The sequence below is a fragment of the Condylostylus longicornis genome, unplaced genomic scaffold, assembly GCF_029603195.1.
Source record: "Condylostylus longicornis isolate FDR11 unplaced genomic scaffold, ASM2960319v2 ptg000005l, whole genome shotgun sequence".
Classification (NCBI taxonomy): domain Eukaryota; kingdom Metazoa; phylum Arthropoda; class Insecta; order Diptera; family Dolichopodidae; genus Condylostylus; species Condylostylus longicornis.
This window is the reverse complement of record NW_026577974.1, coordinates 5,644,628-5,671,455: the sequence shown is the minus strand read 5'-3', so window position 1 is coordinate 5,671,455 and position 26,828 is coordinate 5,644,628. Positions and strand designations below refer to the sequence as shown.

Below are 26,828 nucleotides of genomic sequence, written 5' to 3'. Positions count from 1 at the left end.
TAAAAATTAACTTGAAAAAAATTTTGCATTTCAAGTTTTCTTTCTGTTCAAATACAAATTTGTTATAAACTTTGCATTCCAAAGTTGAATGCAAAGAAAAGAAAACTGAAAAAATCAAATTTAAATTTTTATTTTTTCTTTTCAATTTCATTTTGCATTTAATAATTATTTCATGCTCACTTGACTCCAACTTAGGCATAGCATAAAAGTTTGCATGTTATTTTAATTATTTTACTCTTGTAACAAAAAAAATAACATTAGAGATAGCGGTATGAATACGGTATTTTTATAGTATAATTATATTTAAAAAATATTTGTGATTTAAGTTAGATAAAGCAACTTTAAGATGTAATTAAAAAAAAAAATTTATCATTTAACATTTATTTTGTCGCCATTTTGATAAGTTATTAAATAAAATTTGCAGAATTTGTATTGAAGTTATTCTAAAAAATTGCATACTTATAGGAGTGACAGAATAAAAAGTTTGAATATTAATCGAGATTTTTACGTCTACGCTAAAACCATACTAAAATATCTAAAATTCTAATTTGTTTGTTTGTTTGTTTAAATTCCCCAAAATGACGATTTGAAAATTTTTAAATACGGTTTAAACATGACATTTTGTGATTACCCTAACAAGGTTTTGACACAATAAAATTTTGATCGTTTGCCAAGTCAACGTTAATTGTAATTGACCAAAAGCAGTGTTATCCCGTTTGGCCAAATGCCGCAGACATATTCTTTATTACAAAACTTTATTTAATTAATTATTAGATTTTTGAGAGCACTTTTCGAACATTTGTCAAATCCGAATTCTCTTTTACCGACAATGTTGCTATGCAGCAGTGACAAAGTTATACTACAATGTCGCTATAGTGTATTATAGCTGTGTGTAGTATCTATACTACATGCAATAACTCCAATCAAAATAGCGCCTCCTTTATAAACGTCATAAGAAATTTCAAATACCGCTACTTCTCTCTCGTCAAAACCTAAAATGAGCAAATAAGAAAAAAAAATAAACACACTTTGAATGCACACTTACGTTATTTACTATTTTCATTTTATCATAACACTTGCATACAACTATTTTAATGTTTTTGCTATTATTTTTTTATTTACGCGTCATACATACGTTCAAAGATGTATATATTTACAATCTAACCATGTAGCCATAGATTTATAATAAAATGAGTTAGTTGACCTTAAAAATTGAATTTTATATGAGAAAAACTTTAAAGACTTGTAGCTTTAGCTATGCAGTAATGGATCAGATGTATTATTATATTAATGTATGTATGGGGAATTCTAGAAAATCTAAGTATATGAATATGACCAACAGAAATACTCATATTTTCGTAGAAAAATCCTAATTTATAAGTTAATATTATAAAAAATAGTAAATTTTATAAACATTAAAAGTATTTAATTTAATAGTATAATTGAGATAATGATTGGAAATCATTCTTATAGCTAATCAAGTAAATTTTATTTTATTTATAATGCGTTCTTGTTTCACGTATCATAATATCGTAATTTACTAATAAGTAGGTATTTTTATTATAAATTTTATAGATTACAGTGCATTTTTCGTATACATATAGGTATACTGCAGTATAAACTACTACAAACTTGTGAAAATATTCTTTGTTTGGAAATTCTTTGGTACATCTTTTGCTATCCACGGATATACTGATATTATATAAAAGAATCAACCATTTTGCGGGCGTATATATTTATTATTTTATTATATTCTTAAATGATTCTAATATACGATAATAATTTTTTGATATTATAACAAGGTTATGAAAAGGTTAAAATTATATACTTGTATTATATTACAAGGTATAAATAAAAGTATTGAATAAATGATTTATCTTTTTCATTTTAAAGTTATTTTACTATTTACAGTTGAGAGGTTGTAAGTTAAAATCCATACAATGTATTGGAGAAAAAGAATCTATGAGGTTAATTTAGAATTTTAGATTAATCTATGATTTTTATTACATTGTTGTTTATATAATTAAATAATTGGAGTCCCTTTTTTTAAGCCATTCATGTTGAAATAATGTTTTCATAAGATTGCTATAGTGTTTGTACAAATAACCATAATAACTGAACAAGAAGATGTAAACAATTTAGTAACAGTTAACTAGGGGTTATTTCACTGACCAGATTGCTGTACCAATCTATACGTATCTAAAAATAAAGAAGGGTATAAGCTTTTTTTTTGAATAACAATATTTTGATCACAATAATTCTCTTCATATCATAATATATTTTCTTATTGCCTACCTTTAGGAGTAATATTTTCATATAAGTTATTAAAAATTTTTAACTAATATTCTATTTTTTTTTCTCTTTACAGGAAACTTAAAATAAACTAAAAGATTTTATATTGATATTATTGACGAGAAAACCTCCTGTTCCAACAAGTGTGTTCCAACCTTTGTATACAATTTTAATAATATGTATTCAACATATTATTATAATAAACTGCCACAATATCAGAATTTATTAAAAAATTTACAAATTTTAAAATTTATATTAAAAGAGAAGCCCGTCTACAATAAATTATATATAAAATAAAAATTACATTAACTGTGTACACACACAATTATTTTAATAGTAAAATTAAATAAGCGAAAAATAGAGTGTCTCATACACATTTGCTATATCTACTGTAATAAATCTAAAATCTTAAATATTTTAAAATAATTATTAAAAACGCATGTTAAATATTTTTTTTATCTCTTAAAAATTTTTCTACCGTAAAATTTAATTCCATTTAATTTTTGCCAAATTAATTCTATTTCTTTAACGAAAAAATATTAAAAAATTAAGATAAAAAGAAAAAAAAATATCTAGAGAAAAACAATCTTTTTAAGCAAGTTGAGAAAAAATATTAAAAAAAAAAACAAAAAAGAGATCGACTTTGAAAAAAAAAAAAAATTTAGATAAGTAATAAAAATTTTATTTAATTTTTTTTTCTAAAGATTAAAGATTAAAGCCTATACGACATACACTGTAATAATAAATTAATAATTAAATTTTAAACTCTTATAATAGTATAATAAATTCTAAATACAAACGCTTGAACTCATATACACCTTCATACATATCTGTAATACATAAATATCTATAATCATACCTGTAATCATACAAAACAAAATAAACAAAATGGAAGTTGCAATCGGATCAAATAATAGTGGTACACCATTTCAACGTGAAATACGTGAATGGCAAAGAATTGATCCAAATACTGGTGCATTATTAACTGGACGTTTAGAAGCAGATCGTTGGATAAGTGGACCATTAAATGCATATGGAAAGGTAAATATTTTGTTATGTATATATGATGTATTGTTTACTATTAATTAATTTACTATTTTAATGGTCCTTTTAAAATTTTTTAGACCATATATGAGTTGATAAAATATTTAATTATTATATTACTTGCAATTTATATTGAAATTTTTCTCTTTCCTATTTAAGACTAATTGTTATATTATTTGTCTTATGAAATTTTTTTTTTTTTTTGCTTAAATCAATCGGGATGAAATGATTGTTTTGTAAAGCAGCCGATTTCCTTTCATGTCTCTAGTAATTGCATACTTCGAGGTATAAATCAAAAATTTGGCAAGAAAACATTGTGAAGTAACACATTTGATTTGTCTATCGGTTGTTTATTTAAAACATTGTATATGACAGATTTTTAAAATTACAGCTAGTTTTTCTCTTTATATTCTATTTGATTTTTGATAGAAAAATTGACAAAACCATAATAATTACCAAATTACCAAAAATGGAAATTGTGTTAGTTTAGATTAGACACACGATAATCCATTCTTCACCCTATCTTGCACGTCAGAATTGCTGGCAGTTTGCATTTAAAGAGAAAAATTATGTCAAACATTTGAAGAAAAAAAAAAACAAGTCGTTGTCTTTCAATTTGTCAAAAATGACATTTTATAACGCTGACTCTCAAAAAATGGGAGATTATGAGTAAAAATTATTTTCTACAGTGAAACAGATTTTCTGCAAAGGCTTCATTTGTGTTTTAAGCTGCAACTTTTTTCTTAAATAATGTGGAATTTTTGTAAACAGACGTGTAAACGGACAGAAAATAATAAGAACAAATAAGCATATTTTTTCTATTTTTGTTGGAAATGTGCTAGAAAATAGTTTACCATAAACACTGTATATGTGTTATACATATAAACGTATATTTACATTACATTTACTTTTGTAACAGTTTTCGTTTTGGTAAATAACAAAAATGTAAAGCGTCACATCACATGTTTGTCCGAATTTAGAAAATAATAAACAAGCAAAACTAATATTGAAAATCCTAAAATATACAAAAAAAAAGAAAAAATAATAATAATTAAAAATATTTTTCAATACTTACCATGCAACTCTTACTATTATTATTGTTATTATTTACTTGCATGCAAAGTTATTTATTTTGTCGATATTTTCACTTTAAATACTTTTAACAGAAATTGCTTTGTTTTTCTAGTTTTTGCTTTTCATTTTAGTGATTTTAGTAATATTTTTCTGTTTTTTTTTTTTTGAAATATGGTGAACATTTACATTTAATTAAGATTAATAAAGAAAAATACAAGATGATATTGAAAAGTTACTGGGATTTTTCTCTTAGTCGATAACTAATACGATATAACACAGAATTTTGATCGTTTTGATCGTTAGATAATTATAAATGAAACACTATAATACAAAATGATTGAAACGATATCATACAAAATGTATGAAACGGTATCATGCAAAATGTATGAAACGGTTTCATACAAAATGTATGAAACGATTTCATACAAAATGTATGAAACGATATCAAATAAAATGTATAAAATAATGCAAAACATTCATTTTCTATCAAATAATTATTTGAAGGGATCACAAAATTTTTCTTAATAACAATTAACTTGGAATCAATTGTAATTTTTTCAACATACCCCACAACATCAAACCATATTTAGATATACATAAGCAAACTTGTATGTCTGTACATACATGTATGATTATACAATATTTACTTCTAAATTTAAAATATGTTTGCGTTTGTGACCTAATAACTTCAATTCGAATTATATACCAAAAAAAAATTAAAAAATAAAAGTAAGTAAAAAAAGAATGCATTTAACTGGTAATAATTTTTTTAACTATTTTCGTATTTACGATAAAACTAAAAGATTAATTATAACTCTATATATGTACATCTATATGTATAACTGGTATTATGAAAAAGTTGTATTTAATTTACCGTTAATTTTTTGGCGTATATACTAACTTGTATATATTTGGTATGATTTGAATGGACCCGTCTATTTTATTATGAAAAAAATTAAAAGAAAAAAAATAAAAATTTGAAATGACATTTTTGTCATATTTTTTCTATTTTTTTTTTTAATTTAAATTGTTTTCGTTTTTATTTTCTTTTATATAAAATGTTGTCAAACAAAACTAGTGTTAATAAAAAAATTTTGTTTGTTTGCCTTCCGCGTTCCGAAAACAAAACCATTCCGTTTAATTTTTGCCTAAAACTTTTTGTTAATTTAAAAAAAAAATTTTAGAATTTTCTATTTTTGGAATATGGAAAAATAAATAAAAAAAAAACAAAAAGAAATTAATTAAATAAAAAAAATCTCGAAAAGGAAAAAACACATTTTTTTTAGGTTAGAATTAGAGAGAGATAACGGTATGGAAATTTAAATGGAATACGAAATGCTTATGTAATTTTTTTTATTTTGCTTATATTTTTGTTATTTTTTCTACTTTATTGACCTTCAATTTATGGTAATTTTGCAATGAAATGCATGTTTTTTTTTTCTTAATTTGTACTTTATTTTTTTTTTCTTTTCATTTTTCATTGATAATTTCCTATTATTATCTTTTTACGTTCATTGCCACCATTTTTCAAATTTAATTTTCATTTTCTATATTTCATTTTATTATTTTATTGTTATTGTTATTATTTTTTAATAAAAAATTATTTTAACAAATTATTTAATACAATATAATTATATCATAAGTGAGAATAAAAGTTATAAAATTAATTTAAGTAGCAATTCCAGAAGTCTAGTTTTCATTGTTGCCACTTATATGAATAAATAAAAAAAAATTAATAAAATAAAAAATACTATTTTAAATTATTAGGCTTCTTCATAAACACAATATATTGTGGTACATAGTGAAAACAGCGCTATATTTGAGTTCATAAACAAATGTTGCTAATCAAGTTTGTCAAACATTGCTAACCTATAAAAAAAATATTTAAATTATCATGGCTACCGCAGTTAAATCAACTGTACTTTTCCTTTATTAGTTTTTGCAGTTTAGTTTTACATTTTTTAAATGTCTGATTCTAATCCGATTGAAAGTCAATTAAGGGAAGAAAACATAATTTCAAAAAATTTCTTATTCTATATCTATTTCCTAGAAATAGAATTTTCCACTATTTGGCCCATGAACACAATATTGCAAATTCAAAATAGCAAAAGTTTTTATACAACTGTCAAAAATATATTGCGTATTATTACATTATTGTCTTGCAGAATCGCGTTTATGAAAATGCTTACTGTATACGTTGTGTATATATGTATATCTGTGTATGATAATGGTTATTATTAAGGAACTTTTTAAAATTGAAATTTGCATTTTTTTCGTTTTCGTTTTTTTGTATTAAATTTCAAAATAAACATATTCAATTTCAATTATAAAAGTTATTTTTTACTTTAAAAAAAATTTTATAAGATTTCATGGACAACTGAATTTAATTATTTGTATATATATATGTATGTATATATTATATGTATATAGAATAAACCTTCATTAGTTCAACTTTTTTCATATTTTTTGTTATTCTTCATTGAGTATTAATGCCCAGAGTTGCCTAGAGTAGAATACAATATTATAATGAGGTATTACCATATATTTATTTATTTATGAGTCCGTATACAATATAAATATCAACCCACTTAAAGAATATTATGACGTATGTATACTTATATATTATATAAATATGTAAATGGAGTGTTATTATAACAAAATATTTAAATTAATTTTAATATATCGTAAAGGTATCAAAAATATGCTTAATTATTAAGAACAGTTTAAATTTAAATGTAATTGTAAATCTATATTGAATAAATGAGAGTAATATTATATTCATCTTATTATTAGTATTAATAAGAGCATTCATTACCAGTAATATTATTATCATTCACCATACATTATATACATCATCTTTATGAATATAACAGTATCATATCATAACATAATACAAATCTCTCTTCTAACCTTGAATAAAAGGTGAAATAATATAGAATTGTAAGAAGAGTATAAATATTAATAATAATAACTCATCACTCATTATATTCACTCATTATATGAGAGTACCTACAGTTACAATTCATAATGATAGTAGTTTATTTGCTCATCATTATGACAGTACAGTATGATTGTAATAAAAATATGGTTGTCATTTTGTACTGCATTTTAGTTGACAAGTTCACAATTATCGTCCAGTGTTGCATTTAATGTAGTAAATAAAAAAAATAATTCATATACATACATAGTAAAGAATTTTTTTTTATAATACTGTTAAGATAATAATGAAAGCAAAATAAGAATTTATAATTGAGTACATCAACTAAAAAGAGGGTATTTTACACAGAATACAAAAAAAAATTTGACACTCTCTTTCTCATCATTATATTGATGAGTAGAGTATATACACCAATATAACAGTGCGGGTATTGAAAATTTTATTATAGTAGGATTTTGTTAATGTCACAACAATATTTTTGAATTAAAACAGTTTATTATAATTATGACAGTTTTATTATAATTATGACAGCATTTAAATAATTTTAAAAATTATATTTTTTAAAATAAATTGAAACCCAAATAATTCTATTGTTAAATTAAATTTTGACAGTTTAAAATATATTTATTAATAATTTGCTCTCTAAAAAGACTTCATTAAAATAATATTAAAATTAATGGAAATTGCATCAGATTGACCGTCATAAAAATACAAAGTTGTCAAAATACAAGACTGACCGTCAAAAAATACAAAACTGTCATTTCTTTTATTAAACCAAATTTATGACATATTGCGGAATTGTAGATGTTGAATAATATCAACATCTACAATTCAACACTATCGTAATAATTTCTTAAACTATCTTTTATATTCAAAATATTAGTCATATCTTTGCCACATTAACGACATAATTTCTGTTTAAATTTCAATAACTAAATTTATTGATAATAAATCCTAAATTTGCATGCGTAATTATAAAGGCAAATTAATTTTATTGATTTGTCTACTATTATAAAATATTTCCAAAGCACGATCATTAATTTTTTTTTTTAATTAGTTAATTAATATAAATGATTGCATAATATCAAATTTTTATAATTGGGTTCATACTTAATTTTTTATTATGTATGTATAAATATTTCAAATCCAAGATCAACTCCCACTAATTTAAATGCGGCTTAAAAAGTTTTAAAAATCATTAAAGAGTGCGATCATGTGTGCCAACTATATTTTATAATTTAAATTAAATTTCTAATTAATCACTTATAAAATGTTAAATGTGTTTGATTTAAAAATTTAAAACCTAATTAATTTAAATATTTTTTATTTCTTGGTCAATGTTATAAAAATTTAAATAAAAAAAAACATAAAATCCAAACAAATATTTATGTTTTGCTTAAATGATGAAGCATATTAAAATATCGTACATTCTCACACACAAATTGTATTATGGTTTTACATTCACTCACAAACAACCACTCACACTCACATCGCTCTAAAATTAATAAAAATAAAATAAAAATTACTCTCTTAATTCAAATAACTGAACTTGTTTTCAATACTTCGATTAGATTTCAAAATCTCTTTAATGGTAACTTTCCGAAAACAAAATTATTAATTTATAAATTTTCTCTTCTCTTGTTTGTAACACAACCAACTCACAAGTTACAATACTCTCCCGCTTCGATTTTTGTATTAAAAATCTAAAAATATAAATTTTCTTTGCAAATATTCCGATTTCCGAATAGTATTTATTCCGAATAGTTTCCCGAATTAATTGCCTTGTTTGAAACGACTAGAAAATCCGAATTTGAATTCCGAAAATGACAGCACAATATTTCTAATAAATTGATAGTGATCTATAGCTATAAGAACACACTAATGTATAATATATTTGTGTTATACACAAAACGTGTATTCACTGGTCAAGTGTTGTACTCCGAAATGAGAGTTTACGTATAATAGAATGCAATTCACAAATTACTAACGACAGTAAATGTTAAAAAGTTTATAATTGGGCAAATTTCCTATATTGGTCAATGAAATTCTTAACTTGTACACACATAATATAGAAAATGATACAAAAATAGAAAATTAACATCAGTTTAGAAAAATCTAAGCTATTTAAATTTGAAATGCCCTGTGGCAATAATGTGAAAAAATTAAAAAAAAAAATTTTTTTTATTGTTTTAATCGGAAATTTTTACTCTTTATTTTTGTAATTTACAAGTATAAACAAGAAATAAAAAGAAAGTGAATAAAATTTTTTTTTTACCATTTTCTTAAAAATAACAAAAAAAAAATATTGAATCTGATTAGGGAACGCATTAAATAACTCTTACCTTTATAGAATTTTTTATTTTAAAATCCAATAAGGTAAAGAAGTTAAGAATTTCCCCGCTGTCCACTTTACATACCTTCATGCAATTCGCACAAAAAACACGAATTCTTTTTGTATGATGTTTTTTTTAATCGTATAACTAGTATTTTCTATCTTGTTCTATGTTATGCTAGTGCTATTGTAATTTATAATACTTTAGGAAAGAAAAACTAATTTTTAAAATTTTCCAAATACAACCCCATGTTAAAAAAAGCAGCAATATAAGCAAAATTAAGAATTCAAGTGTTGTGCATAATATAGAAAATGAGAAGAAAATAAAGAAAATATAAAAAGAGAAAACACGAAAAAAATTCTATCTAACAGCGTTATTTTAATGGTTTTTTCATGATCACATGAAAATGGCAAGTTCATCACCATAAAAAACCATATTAAACGTTAACAAGAAAGGAAAATCTAAAAAATAAAAACCTATTCTTTTTTCTTTTCTATTTTATTCTATATATATAAAAAGTTATTTAAAACTAAATTTACTATTCACAACAGTATACAACACTGTTATCATCACAGAGATTCGAATATTATTATACGAGTACAACACAACACAAAAAAAAGTTAGAAAAACAAAAGAATAAAAAATATGTTCAGTTCTATTTGAATTTTATATTTTTTCTATTTATATCTAAAAAAACAACATAACTATACTATTAAGATTTAGTTACATCCATATACATACTTACATGCTAGCTAGCAAAACAGCGATTTGAACGATAATGAATGTGTATTTTATATTGTATACTGTGATAATGGTGATGATCATGTTTGATGGCATTGACCTTCGCTATTATTATATACCAATATAATATAATGTAATACTTATGTATACTATAGTATATTAGCTTACAATATTATAATATACTAAAAAAAGAGAACCCAATTAATCAAAAATAATAAAGAGTAACAATACACATAAGTAGCATAATAGTGGTATTTTTTATGAAATTAAAAAAGTATAGCAACATAATATTATACTGCGCATAGAACAACAGTACCATATTGCAATAATAATAATAAACATATTGTATAAATGTATATATACATTATCGTATAACACATAACACAACAATATTCATACACGTATAAAATACTAGACTATGATAATAAAAATCATATAACAATAAATAAAATGAATGTAATTATCATCACCAGAAGGCATAAATCCGCCTTCTATATATGCATGTTATACATTCTTACATAAGTATATATACTTGTAACATGCATATAATTATTTTACATGTATGATAATAATTTATGTTTGTCGATATATTGTTGTATGTAAAATTTATTATCTTGTATACATATATTATGCTTATATTATAAAATTATATTTACCTTCCACACATCGTCACCTTAACTGCCGTACAAGTGAAAATCTTAACTTTCTATATATACAAAAAACAAAAATAAAAACAAGAAGTAAAAATTGTATGTAAACAGTAATCATTGATGTTTTTTATGTTTTTGTTCCTTTTTCTTTCTTTTTTGTTTGTTTTGTTTGTTGTGTTGTGTTATTTAATTTTTTATCTTTATGGTGTCTTGTTTTGTTTTTCTGTTGATCTTTTCTAGTTCTTGAATTCTCCATATATAGACAAAAGTACTGTTTTACACTAGTGTTCATTAAAAGTTGAAGTTTTGCTCTCAGTAAAACATTCTCTCTTGGCAGCGCCTATAAGTATGTTATTGAAGATCTTAATCTGAAGATGTTTATTTGAAAAATAATACTTCAATTCGCGGGAACTAAGCTGGATTTCCTTGTTCGCCCAAGTTTGAATGATAATCAGTTTTGATAGCTAATTATTCGTCACAAAAATTGTTGACCGGTCACTTAAAATCTGATTTATACAGAAACGCTTAAGATTGAGGAGAAGGCGATTCCGTTGATTCGTTAAAAGAGAATTAATAAAAGTGAGTAAATATTACATTAATTTCATTTTGTAATCTCATTTTACGATCTTCTAGAGAATTCGCATCTATTTCTTAAATTTGTCGAATTTCGTCGATAAATTTAAAAAGATAAATTCTAAAACTTAATTACGTATATCAGTTTTTTTTTTCTGTCTAATTTAGAATTTCTCATTTCTTATCAATAACATAAGCTAACATTACAAAGTGTAATGTTATATACTCAGTGTTATACTACAATATCGTATTGTTATGATAATTTTCTATTGTGTACGCAATGTTGTGTGGGGTTTAATTAACAATTCGAAAAATTATTCATAAAATTACATAAGTATTGTTGCTGTAAAATTCATTATGCTATCAACAGCTATGGAATATTCCTATAGTTGACAACTTAACTAAATTTTACGTCAACTCTTTCAATTTACTTAAATTGAATATCTGTCAAAATTTATTATGTTAAAGAGTTTGTTCTTTTATTCTTTTTGTTTTTCTCTATTTAAAAGTCAATTCATTATTTTTAAAAATCTCTGCCATTGTTTTTGTATATTATACAGATATGTAATTGTTTACATGCATAATGTATATACTTATATATTTTTGAATTTTATTACAGCTGTTATGATTAAATTATTGGTAATGCTATAACTGCTACTGTGTTGCTTAAAATATAATGTTGATTGTTGATGCGCTCCTACTTGTAATTGTCTTTTGATTTTTTGTTATTGAAAAGTTTCTCTGGCCATCAAATAAAGTTCTAAAATTTTGTTTTGCCATTATTCTCTTGTTTATATTTTTACTTTTGCATTTTTTAACATTTTTTTTTGCTGTTTGCATGTCAAGTTTCTTTCATAAATTTTAAAATGCATACAAAAAAAATTTTCAATATTAAAAAAAAAAAAATACTTGAATGCGAAGTTGAAGTTGAATTGAAAGATGAAAGATGATTTGCATGACAAGTGCCATTATCTGCCATTATTTACCTTTTATGTTCTTTTGCAGGTTCTGTGTTTTTGCTTTTTTTTATTATTGTCATTAGTTGGTTGTTTTATTTTGAAAGAACAAAGCGAAAAAACATGTTGCATGAGAATTTTTTTTTTGTTTTTCTTTTGATTTTTGCTTATTACAATTGCAATTGTATAAATTTGCTAGTTATTTTGAAAATGCATACAAGAAAATACCAGTGAGCAGCACTGTACGTGCAGATGCTGTTATAACTCTTTAAATATCATTGCGATCTTTTGTTTTTTTTTTAAAGTATGAATGTAAATAAAGGGAGTATATGTGTGTACGTTTATGCATTATTTGATCGTTCTACTGATTTTATACTATATAGTACTTAGTAACACTCCATATATTATGATGATAACAAAACAGAGAAGGTTGTTGCATTTTAAATGCCCATAGTATTTTTACTATTTAGACGTTTTTGTATTTTTAATTTTCAAAGTAAGCACATCTTGGTTTGTTTTTTTTTTGTTTTATAATTTTTCTTTATTTAACTTTTGTTTTCAAAGGAATTATAAAAGATGCAAAATGATAGTTACTTTTTTTAGAAAAGTTTTTTTATTGTGATGTTTTTTAAATGGTTAATGGTAATTTATTTTTATTTTAACCCATTCTAATGAACATAGTTGATTCAGTGATGATATTTAGGCATCGAACATGTTTATCTTGTATTTAGGCATCGAACATGTTTGATGAGAATTGTATGATGCTCTACTGTTCACATCAAACAATATCAAATTTTCGCTTAAAGTATAGGAAACTTTTCAATTAAATCAAATAAAATTTGTGAATATTTAATACTGTTTCCAACATTGAATATGAGAATTTCTAACTTGTATGTCATGATATTCACATCAAACTTTAAGTATAAATTAAAAAAATTAATAATAAATTAAATCAAACAAAACCCGTAAATAATGTTCGATACAGTTTCCAACAGTGAATATGAGAATTTCTAACTTGTATCGCATGATATTTACATCAAACTTTAAGTATGAATTAAAGACAATTAATAAATTAAATCAAACAAAATCCGAGAATAATGTTTGATACGATTTTTAACATTGATGTCATAATTGTATGTAATGATTTTCACTTCAAATTTTAAGTATGAATTTGAAAGATTAAAGAAATTTTCTGGCTGTCAAACTTGTTTTTGATGTATAACATTGTTTGATCCACCATTTCATACATTAGTCACTAAAGAGTTACAACATTTTTCTGTTCTATCTTTTTTGTTTTTTTTTGTAAATCCTTGATGTAAGTAAGCAAAAATGGAGAGAATATCAAATAGAAAATCGTTTGTTATTGTGTGTACCTTATTTTTTATTTTAATTTTTCTATTTTTTTTAGTTTTTTGTAAATATATTTTTTCCTTTCAAAGAACATGACAGCAACATGGCTTTTTAAAATTTATTCTTGGTTGGTTACTGTCAATGATAGGTTGGTTTTATTTTTTTTTTTCTTAAATAACATTCTGACATTAGTGATGTTAGTAAGTATGTTTATTTGCTTATTTACTATACATTTTATAAATATACACTTTTCATTTTCGGTTTTGAAGAATACCTGCTGTTATGATGCGCATGAGTTCTAAATAGAATTTATTTTTTTTTTGTAATTTATTCTCTTTACTTTGATTTTATTATGGTTTTATATTTTTTTTGTTTTTCCTTTAAAATAAATTACATTAATTTATAAATTTCATTTTAAAAGGATGAACCATGTTAAATGTTTACAAGAAACAAGAAAAATAAATTAAGAAAATAATAAGAGAAAATTCAAAAATAAATTAAATGTAATCCTTTATATAGACTTGTATGTCTGTAGTTATGGAAAAACAATCATTCATATACAAAACTTTATTGACAAAGAAATAGAAATTTTTTAGAAAATGTTTGGAATTATAAGGAATTTATAATTTTTTTTCAATGATTAAATCGAAATTCATTAAGAGTAAACATCAAATTCTTCTTTCGTCATACTAAATTTAAAACTATAATTTTATCGTACAAAATTCAAAATTACAACAATCATACAGCAATCATACAACAATCATACAGCAATCATACAACAATCATACAATATACACAAGTCATTAATTTAAATTTTCTCCCAAATACTACTGGAAAGTGTATGGTAATTCATTTTACAACTAAAATAGTTGCTAATTTTTTAAATATCTTGGAATACTAATTATTATTAGTTCATTAAATATTAAATTTTTCTTCATCATCATATAAAGCTCAACTCTGCCTCTTAAATTAGTTTTACTTCTATTTTTAACTAGTTTTTAATTTCGAACTCTATGAGAATTTTGCAAATAACTGGTATCATGTTTCTTAAAAAAACTAAAGATATTTCCTTTTTTCGGTATTTGTCTATATCGTGTCTTGTATTGATTAAAATATCAAATCAAAATTTTACAATATAATTTGTCGGTGGCTTATTGCAAACGAGCTGAATGGGATGGTCGACTATGAGGTCGACCGAATGTGTCCTTTAACAATAACAAGAAATGTTCTTATAACAAATGCCTCTTATGAAATCCTTATTTCAATATCGGTTAACTAAATCAAAAATCTTATAATATGATAATGAATTAAATCTTATATGACAACCTTAACCCTACTAATGTCTACAAATACCTATTTTCTATATTTAATTGTACATAGTTCTGTAATTTAATTCTCGTCTAGACATTCTTTATAATTGTTTAAAATTAAATGAAAAAGGAAAACCTTTAAAAACAATAATTACATGCATGTTATGTTTTAAGGAAACCTTCGATAATATCAAAATAATTATTGGTCATATTACAAACATAAAAAACACATGAAAAACTTTTTGTGTCCAGGCAGTTTTTTTTTTGCAAATCATTAAATTTTCTTTAATTATTTCAATTTATTCCCTTTAATATTATTTGTTAATTTTTTGCAAATAGAACATTCCATTTATAATCTTTTTTAGAAAATCTTGATATTTAGGCGAACAATTATTATCTTTACATCATCTAGATTTTTATTTTACCTTTAAAATTTATCCGTACATTCACATACATGTGCAAAGGTACAATTTTTGTTTTGATCGTATATTTTTACTCTTACTCACTGTTTAACCTTGAAATTTGTGAAACAAAATAAAATGTCTCTCACATACTACTATGCTACTTAAATTGATTTTTTTTTTCCTCTCCTAAAATTTATTCACCCATTTATTTTTTCTCATTCTCATTTTGTTTAAAGCTATATACAGCTACATTCTTATTATATTCTTACAATATGCCTTTCATTCTTATTATATGCACATGCACTAGAGACAATCAAATTAAAATGGTTCACCGGTTCTTCTTTGTACTTCCGCTGTAGCTTTGCTTCAGAATTTTTTTATTCATAAATTATTTTTTTCTCTATTTCTTTGATTATTATTATTTCACTTATTCAAATCAGATACATCTCTCAAATCTCTCTGATATTTCTCTCTCTGTCGGACAATTTTTTAAACAAAATTTAACTTATCAATTTACTATCGTATCAATTACATTTACAACACAATTCATTATATTATTATGAAATTATTACAGTAACATAATGGTAATTTTTTAATTTGACGAATATTTTTCGAAAGTATTACAAAAAGATTTTTTTTATTTAAATTTTTTTTTGTATATAACAATTTTTTTAATATATATTACAAATTTATACACAAGTCATTTTATATTCACCTCAAATAATCAACTTCACTTTTCATTTATTATGAAATGAATGAACTAATAATAATAAAATTAAAAGCCATTTAAAATATTTTAATATCGAAAATAATGTAAAATAAAAAAAAAATGGTCTTCATTCATTTCAAAAATGAAAATTTAAAATTCAAAGCAGCCCCATTATTTTATAATATGAAAAATTCAATTTAATACACACACATTAAATGACGGTTAAGAAAAAAAACGGAATCACCAAAAGTGAAAAAATTGTTTCATAGGTACGCAAATACAAGTATGACTGTGTGAATGCATAATTAAAAATAAGAACAAGTAGAGTGAGACAGAGAGAGAGAGAGAGGGAAATAAAGGCAAAAATTTTGATGAACTTTGTAAATAAAATTAAATGTACTTGCATAAAGTGTCAAAATAATGTTAAATAAATGAGGTTAATTTTGACAGTCACTTAAAATATCACAAAAAAACTCGTGAATGTCTCGTGAGTTTGACTTTTAAAATCAGATGAATTGACCATCATGCCGTGGTGAAATTTTGTATTAAATTAAATATTTTGTTCTCTTTGAGTTATTCTCAGAGATCAAGTTGTGAGTGAGTTTAAGCCGAAAATATGACATATATTTTGTTGTAATATGAAAAAATAGTGACATTATTTTTCTATCTCCTAAAATAAGGTACTATACTGTGTTACTATCATCTGACAAGTGATACGATTTTTGAAATAATTTTAATTATCTTATCGGTTTCGCACAAAGGTCAGTTAGTGATTGTACTTGATTAAATTCGAACATGTTTTTAGTGTGATTGCAAACCTAAAATATTTTGCTCTATTAAGCAGTTTTATTTAATTAATTGAGTTGCATTTAAAATTTTGTACTTTTAAAATATTTTACTTAGCACTTACGAAATAAATGAGAAAATTATAACACTTGAATAAAAATTAAAAGAAAACTTTTGTAGAGAACAAAAACTAAAATTGCATTCTTTTTTCCCTCCATTCAAATTATGTAATGTTATACATAAAAGAAATGTACATCTACATATAGACTTATGTGCTAATTTTGTGACACTTTGAACATCATGTAGATGCGGCATCGGTGTACATGACTCTTAAAAGAAAATTAATAATAAAATGAGAAATTAATAAAAAAATTAGATATGGTGTTTATTTTATAAAATAACTGTTATACCACAAAAACATAGGATCAAAATAAAATGGTTTTATGATATTTATATGGAGTTTACACCCATAAATAATCCATAAAAAGGATATATGGATTATGTAAAATTTCCATATAGGACACATTTCTGTTTTTTCTTTTATTTTGTAAATTTGACATAAGTTTTGGCATATGAATAATATTTTATTATATTTTTTTATTATTTATGTGTTATATTTTGCAATTTTTCTTTTTAATATTTGAGACAATAGTTCATTTACATTATCTGTAATGCATTCAAAATTATGGAGAAAAATTTCATCACAATACTCTTTTGTTTCGTTTCAGTTTCATGTTATATATGCAAAGATATTTTTATGTCAAACATTTTGTATGAAAAGAATTTTGTGTTGTGTGCAACAATTTTGAATTATTTGTGATTGGTGATTATTAGAATTTAAAAAAAAAATTATTGTACTTGCCTTAAAGTTTTATGTAATTTCGGCAATCATTCTTACTGACAATTTCCAGTGAATTGATCTTAAACCTAAAAGAAAAATATTAGTAGTTAAAATTTAAAAATTAAAGCATATTGTTTAATAAAAATTTAAATAACATTATTCTCGCAATCACCGACATCTTACGGAGTTAAAGATATAATTGCTTTAGATTATATAGATGGTTAAGACGGTTGCTTTCCTAATAAAAACTCTGTGATACACGAATTTGAAATATGCTCTCTCTCATACACAAAGAGTGTCATACACGAAATTAAATCATCAGTTCAAATTGCGATCATACAAATTTTTTGTTTAATGTCAAGAGTTACGTCAATTATACTATTAGAAGCAAAAATACTTTCATTTAAGGGAATGTAAATAATTATTCCGAATTGAACTTCAATTTTATTCAATCTCAAAATAAATATATGAAAGAGTTCAATGCCTGTATTAAATATTCCACGAATATATCTGTGTATGTACATATGAGCGCCCTAAAATGAATTCAAAAAAAATAATTTCGCTTCACACGGATATCAAAAACCTGGAATGGAAAATTTTCATATACACATACTTTTCATGTTTCAAATGTACTAACTTACATATATGTACATAGTTGTTATATTAAAGAAGTTTGTGGTATTTTATCAAGTTTTAAAAATCACAACACCACCAACGCGTTCCCACCCCCAATCCTGTTCCAATATACAAGACCGCAGTATGTTTTCAGTGTAAAAATGAAAAACAAAAAAAAAGTTCTTGTATTTCAATTCAACTGGTTTTAAAAAAAAAAATTTTTTTTTCTGTTTTTGTGCTCTTACAGTTCATGTTGCGGTAAGACAACCAAAATAAAAACTAAAAAACTTTAAATCCAATTTTAATTCTATCTTCTTCATTCTCTCTTCATCTTATACTTAAAATTTTGCTGTCCTTCTTTTACTTAAATGCGAGCAAAATTAAAATTTTTCTTCTTGAATTCAAAAGTCTTCCTTGCAATTGCTTCATAGTTTCTACATGAAAACTGAAATGAGAAAAAAAAAATTTTTTCTTTTTTTTTTCTATTTTACTTCATATGAATATAATCAAGGCCAAGGTGCCGTTTATTTAGAAGTCATCATCATAGCATTGAAACTTTATTCACTATATATGAAGAGAACAGTAACAACAACAGCCAATCATTGAAAAATATTGAAGAAAAATCTCAGCTGTTCCTTTTGAATTCAGCTGCAATTCTGCAGACATTATAGGAGTAGAAGTTCAAAATTTCAGTGCGGTTATATAAAACATTAACATTTTCTTTTCCTTTAACATTTTTTTTTTTCTGTTTTTTCGGGTTTTTTTTTAACTCTTCTCAACTGACAATAATATTTTGCCTCCCACTCAACCCCTAAGGTCTTGTATTTATTTTCTTTTTTTTTTCTCTCTCTTTTTTCTTTTCGTTTTACTGATGAACAGTTTTTATTATTGATCTTGTTTTATACGGCATTTCATATAGAAATGAGGAGGTAGGAGAGAAGAGAAGCCGGGAGAGAGGAGGAACACAGAAAAAAAAAAATAGTTGTAATTTAAAATGCATGTTAAGTAATGTTGTAACTTGTTGTAACTTAAGATTATGTTGTTTTTAATTTTTCGTTTATTTGCTTTTTATGGTTGTTGTTGTTGATTTACTTGCTGGTTATAGCTGTTGTACCATCAATATACCCGTAAAATATCATTATTGATTTTTGGTTTTCTCTTATAAGTTTGGTAGTTTGCCCTTTTTTTTAATATATTTGTCTAAATTACCAAAATACTAAATATTGTAGTAAGTAACCTTATAAATCGCTTACAATTAACGTGATAGCTTATAACTTAATATTAAAATTAAATTGAATTCACATAGAAAAACAAAGGGTTATTTCTAATCAATAATGGTTTCCAATTTTAATAAACCGGTTCACATACTCGGAAGGTAGTTTCCGAAAAGTGTATTTGGAAAATAAGGACAAAAACCTCCAAAAAATCACTTAATACGGCCGTGCAATTTTCACTCAAATTTAACGAAACTTTTAATTTTCGAATGAAAAGATTTGAGATCTTACTAAGATCTCGCAAATTTTTAATGGTGAGAGAAAAATGAATAAGTATTACATGTGTGCTCATACGTGAGAGTAATTGCATGAAATTTCACACTTGCATTCATTAAAATTTTATGCAACACGACGAGTATACTTTAAAATGGATTAATCAATTTCCTCTCCTCCGAACTCCTCTCAAATAAAATTCTCGTAATCGTGAGAGTATTTTTCAAATTCACTCATTTTCTTTTTAAAGAAAGCAAAAAAATACCCAAAATTAGAGTGAAAATATTTAATAACAATTAATCGTTATCTGAAACAAACTTTTCGCTCATTTTGCGCTAAGAATTCGGATTTTAAAAGTTTATAAATGTAAAAAGAGTCATGATTTATTACGTCTCCAAGCTTACAAAATGTCCGCTATGTTTTCTGCATTTTAAACTCCTTTCGGCATATATGTGAGCCAAATTGTTGAAGATGTGAAAATTTTTGCAATTTTCTAATGTTTTTAAAGTACAAACAAAAATTATTTAAATTAAAAAACTATTTGTATGGTAGATAGGTGATTGACTTTGATGATGCTGGTTATTTTGTTGAACGTATATAAAGTAAATGATAAAGACCTAACCGCAGACACATGAAAATTTGTCTCTTTTGTTTTTGGTTCGTTTTCTGCTTTTGTTTTTCTCTGATCGTGAGTTGATTTTTCACAATTTTAGTAAAAATGAAAATTGTTTTTTTAGCATTCAATGTCAGAATTATATTTTAGTTTTAGTGTATGAACTTAAAACTCCAATACATTATTGAAGAAAGAAGAAGAAGACACAATTTTTATGTTTGGTAACAAAATAAAAGCACAAGACGGAGAGAGAGAGAGAAGGAAAGATTGCCAAATGTTGCACGATTATTGTTCGCCGCATTAGAGGTTTAGAGGTTTTAAAATAAAAAATTTAATTTTGCTGCAACATGGCAGAAGAATGCAATCTGCAATTCATTTAAAATATTTTTTTTTTTCATTTGGTTTTTGTTTTTTCTTTGCTAATTCTCTTCTTCTCTGTTATTATTTCTGTTTATTTAAGTGCCAATCTTTTTTTTTGAATCGTGACATTTGAAATGAAAGAAATAATTTCTATTATTACAGTTTTTGTTGTTTTTGTGTTGTTATCGTTAAAATTTACAACTCTAAAACTTTTTATATCTAGCAATTTTAAGTAAAAATAAGAAAAAAATTTGTTTTTAATTTTAAAAACAATTTCATATTTGATTTTTTTTTTTAATCATTTAAGATCAACCGAAAATAATTTTATTTGTTTCTAATATTTTCGATTGCTACAGAATTTAGAAGCAATAATTTTAGGATGATATTGTTGTACAGTGTCGTATAGTATAAAAAAGTAATGTATAAAATTAATTAACAGAGAATTTTCAAACCTTTTTATGCCACGATAGTTTACACTCTACAGTAAAGGTATTTCTCACTTAAAGCTCAATGAAACTGGAAAATAGAGTTTTTTTAATGTTAGCTCTCCGCCTGTAAATAACATATATATTTGCTATATGGTCATGCTATCCTTAATTTCATTTCCTTTAGTCTCATTTCATCTATAGTCTATTCTTCTGCTTATCTATTTATAATGCACCAATCTAATAAATTTTAAGTTTAATAAATAAACAAAGGAAATTTTCTCTCCAATTTCTTGTAAAGAGAATAAAAATCTCTTTTTATTTTTGAATTCTCCCAAATATCATTCCAAATTTCCAACTTCAAAAAAAATGTTATATTTTTAAATTCTGAACGAAAAGGAGCAGTCTTTTATTCCTTCTCATACCTCTACATCTCAGTTGAAAGAGCGTTCGTCTTAAAAGCATCTGGTTCGAATCCATTCTTCTGCATTGATTCGTTTTGTTGATAACATCATTTATTTGTTTTATAACTGAAGGAATTCTAAAGAAATTTTCGGTGTATATTTTTGTGATTAGAAAAGAGAACAAATATTCCAACGTTTCGAATGTTCCGCTTAATATTATAATGGCCAAACACCTATAATAAAATAATTATAAATTTTAATTAAGCATCAATTTCGGAAAAATTGTTTTTATTGTCTATGAAATTTCAAGATTAAATTTATAATCACAAGGTATTGTTTTTTTTATTAAAGAATTCAAAAAATTATTTTTTAAAGGTTATTAACACCCACACATAACTTTATTTAAAATTTAAAATAATTAAAATCGTGTCTTATAATTATTATACAAGTATGTATAAGCGTTTCAAATTATCAAAATGATTTGTTCAATAAATAGAAAGCAGGAATATATTGTACACATAGGTCTATACATATAGGTATAAGAAAATCTTCAAAGATTTTTAGTTTAATAACTTAGAATATTTTTTCTTGAATAAAGATACCACGAAATTTTAATTGAAACCTCCCATTTCCTTTGAAATTTTCTTTTCCTCTTACACAACATTGAATTTCTATATATAAGTATATTACTAGGGTCTAGAGAATATAAATTCATATTTATAGTCGGTGGTAATAATGATCATCGCTCTTTTTGAGGATATTGAACTCGTTTAAAGAACTTAAAGAAAAGCACAATAAGCAAAGAATATTAAAAACTAGAATAAAAGCACAACTACATTCATAAAAACTTATTGTCCATTCAAAAAAAAAAAAAAAAGGTTTACAATTTATAACCATATTTCGTTACTAATTACCACAAAATTATTATTTTAACAAATTAATCTTAAAGTTTTCTGTTATTTTTCTTATTTTTTAGTTAGACCCACTTGGAACAGTGGTGGGAAATTAATTTTTATTATTTCAGTAGAACAAGAATTGACATACCACATATAGTGTGTCTATGACGTAATACTTTCTTTTTCTTCTTTCTGAGCATTCTTCTGATCTGGAGAGTCTTCTTTATTTAAATAATAAACACCAATATATTTAAATTGCGGCACATTTTTGAAGGCGTATCCTTTAACAACCTGATTTTAACAAAATACTTAGTTTTATCTTGATTTATAGTTGGCCCAAAATATGACGTTACCTCTATTAACTTCATGAATGGTGCCATACTATGTCATACTAAAAATTGTTGTCCACTACTGTCATATTTCATACACATTTCATACACATTTGATACACATTCTCATTTTGTAAGCATATACAATGGTTTATATCATCGCAGTTTACTAAATCATTTTATTACTATTATGTATACTAAATATATCTATATATACTTATTATCTAACACTCACTGTAATATTTCATAAAAAGAGAGCTTATACAAAATGAGAAAATGACAGAAATTTTTGTGCTAAACTATTGTAAATAGAATTTTATTATTTAACAAATTTGTTTATATGTAACGTATATTATTAACAGGATGGCAATATATCACACTCTCAAATTACTATCACTTTACTATCATGTATATATTGTCTTCACATTCGGACATTGAGCACTTTTCGGTTGACAGACCTTTAACTCAATATAGATATATGACTTTCATTTGTTATATGCGTACATGAGTACATTTACTCATTATGAGTACATTTTCTCATCATGTTTTTCTATTGTGATTTTTATAATTTCCTAGATAGTAGCATTAGAATATTATAATATGTAGAATTTTAAATGAGAGAGATAATTTTTTTAAGACAGTTATAATATTTTTGTTGTTCTTCTTATAGGAAAAATTTTTTAAATATTTTAAGTCAAAAAACAAAAAATTTTTATTAACGATTTGTTGTAATGTCCATAGAGATTTTAATCTTTAACACCTTTCTATTGAAAATTTTTTTTTTTAACTAAATATGGTAAATATTTGTATACACGGGGGTTATTTGCATTATTATAGTTTTGATCGCTATACTTTGTGGTTTGCATACAGCGCGATATATACGATATTATATTTTTTATTATTGTTTATTTTGATTTTTGTTTTATTACCTTTAAAGGTTATTTTGTATAGGTTTTGTCTTGTTAATGTAGAATTTTTTATTTTTGTATTATGGAAAAATGGAGATGAAATGTAAATTGACTACTTGTTTTTTGTTTTCCTTTCATATTTTTAACTTTATGTTTATTCACCACATAAGTTCAAAATATAATATGGTTCACTGGGTATATATACCTATAGAGATATAATCTACATACATTTTTGCCATGTAAGTACAAGAATATTTGTATGTATGTATTTAAAAATAAAAAATTGAATTTATAAAGATTAAAATGCTAAGATAATAATTTTTAAAATATTTACTGATTTTAATAAATAAACTTTATGAACTTTTTTAAATGAGACAAAAAAAATATACGTACACAAGATAAAATAAAAAAAAAAATAAAAAATTTAAGAAACGCCTAAGTGAAAATGTGACACGGGTGATTTTGATAAAATCTTAATCCCGGAAATTTGTTTATTTCCTTTATAAATTATTTATGAATTTTGAAAATTAAAAATTTTCTATATATGAATGTATTAATATTTGGAGTTTAAATATTGTTGACAAGTCAGGCGTTTAAAAAAAAAATTCTTTAATAATATTCTTAATGTGAAAATGATCGTATATAATTAAGTGTTATCGAAATTATTATAATCTCTGAGACTATAAAATTATAATTTTCTATACTCTGTACGCATATTTCAAAATCCTCTCCTGTGAAATCATTTTGTGAAATAGACTAATAGACTAATTGAAGTGTTGACGGCTGCTATTTTATGCAAAAGTACTCCAAGCCAAAATCTCTGGAAAATTAAAAGAAAAAGTAATCTTGTTAAGAGAGTATGATATTATAATAAAGAGATAATAGAATGAACGAGAAAAAAATAGAGTTGACCTTGTCAACTCTGTGATACCCGTACGAATTTGTTATCCTATGTGCGAATAAAGATGCCATAACTGACTATGGAGTTGCCGTATATTAATTTATGCAAAATTTCAGTACAATGTGTTTTTCAAAATACTGTCTGTGCCAAAATACTGTTGAAGTTGTATGGCAGCTACCAGAAAGAGCCAAGAAATTTCTACGACTTTTATCAGACATATTGGCCCTACTAATATATTCGCTTGTGTGAAATTTCAATACCGTAGCTTTTATAGTTTCAGAGATATAGTCAAATAACTTTTGAAGTTGTATGGCAGGTACCAGAAGGAGCCAAGTAATTTCAACGACTTTTATGAGACACATTGGCCCTACTAATATATTCGTTTGTGTGAAAGTTCAATACCATAGCTTTGATAGTTTCTGAGATATAGTCAAATAACTTTTGAAGTTGTATGGCAGGTACCAGAAGGAGCCAAGTAATTTCAACGACTTTTATGAGATACATTGGCCTTACTAATGTATTCGTTTATGTGAAAGTTCAATACCATAACTTTTATAGTTCCTGAGATATAGACAAATAACTTTTGAAGTTGTATGGCAGGTACCAGAAGGAGCCAAGTAATTTCAACGACTTTTATCAGACACATTGGCCCTATCAATATATTCATTTGTGTGAAATTTCAATACCATAGCTTTTATAGTTTCTGAGATATAGCTAAATAAATTTTGAAGTTGTATGGCAGCTACCCGAACCGGTACCCCGATCTTGTCCAATTTAAATAGGGTTCTGGCACTTAGTACAATAAATCATTTGTGAAAATTTGGTGAACTTAGCTCAATTAGTTTTTGAGTTATCGTTGGGACGGACGGACGGACGGACGGACAGACAAAGCTAAATCAACTCAGAATTTGACGCTGATCAAAAACATACACTTAAGTCTATATCTAAGACCGTTATTTCTTAGCGTTACAAACGGTAAGGCAAATTTAGTATACCCTTCGAACATACGTTCGTACGGGTATAAAAAGGGATTCAAAAACTGAAATTTATTCAAATTAGTCTAATTATATGAATTTTGTTAATTTAAAGATGCAAAGTGGAGGGTAATTACGTGATATAAGCATTAATATTCTAAGGTTGAAAGAGGTAATGGGTAATTAAGAATTCATAGTATTTCATGGTAAAATTACTATAAATACGAGAAAGGAGAAAACATACGGGAATTTTAGTACATTTTGATTAGATTGACACGAAAGAGGGGAAAAATGGGTACTTTTCATCAAATTTGAGAGTATTTTTAATTGTTTTAGTTATTGTTATGTCTACTCTTGTCATTAAACGTTTTAATAAAAATTCTAGAGCTATTTGAGAAATTGTTCTCCCCAATTTTAAAGTTTATAAGAATAAATTTCAAATCCCTTCTTTTTACAAATTCTTAATTGACAACTCAAAATTTGTTAATTTTCGATATAATGAGATCGTTTTAAAATTTTCTAAATCCGAGATTTTAGTAATAAAAGCTACAACATCAGACTACTTATAATAAAACTTAATTATTTCCGAAAATTGTTAATCAAAAGAATTTGGTTCAAGATCACATAAAAAATAAAAATTCTTAAAAATTCTCTGTGTAAACTTTCACATGATCTCTTATAAAAAACTTAAGGAAATTGAGGAAACTGATTATGATTTCCCTTTAAATATAATTAATTTATACCTACCATACCTATACCAATCTGGAGATAAAAAAAAAAACTTCAAATTTACCATATGCTTTTAGTAATTTTTTTTTGTTTTAATTTTTCATTTTTGCTGATAATTTTTTATGGAAAGATTTGGTCGTTTTTTTTTCTGTGCTTCATGAGTTTTTTAATTAGTGACGCAGAAAT

The 26,828-nt window shown here is 24.4% G+C and overlaps 1 protein-coding gene across 7 annotated transcripts in view; it reads left to right on the top strand.

The window, feature by feature from the left end:
- The first annotated feature begins 2,915 nt into the window (after positions 1–2,915).
- The window catches only part of LOC129614815 (probable serine/threonine-protein kinase DDB_G0282963), a 52,343-nt gene continuing 28,430 nt past the window's right edge, over positions 2,916–26,828 (top strand). For all 7 annotated transcript variants that reach the window (XR_008697405.1, XR_008697409.1, XR_008697408.1 and 4 more), the window contains exon 1: positions 2,916–3,333. Coding sequence is in view for 2 of the 7 variants with exons in the window: in XM_055529725.1 (XP_055385700.1) it covers positions 3,181–3,333 (153 nt within the window). In the remaining 5 variants the exon portion in view is untranslated. The remainder of the gene's footprint in view (positions 3,334–26,828) is intronic.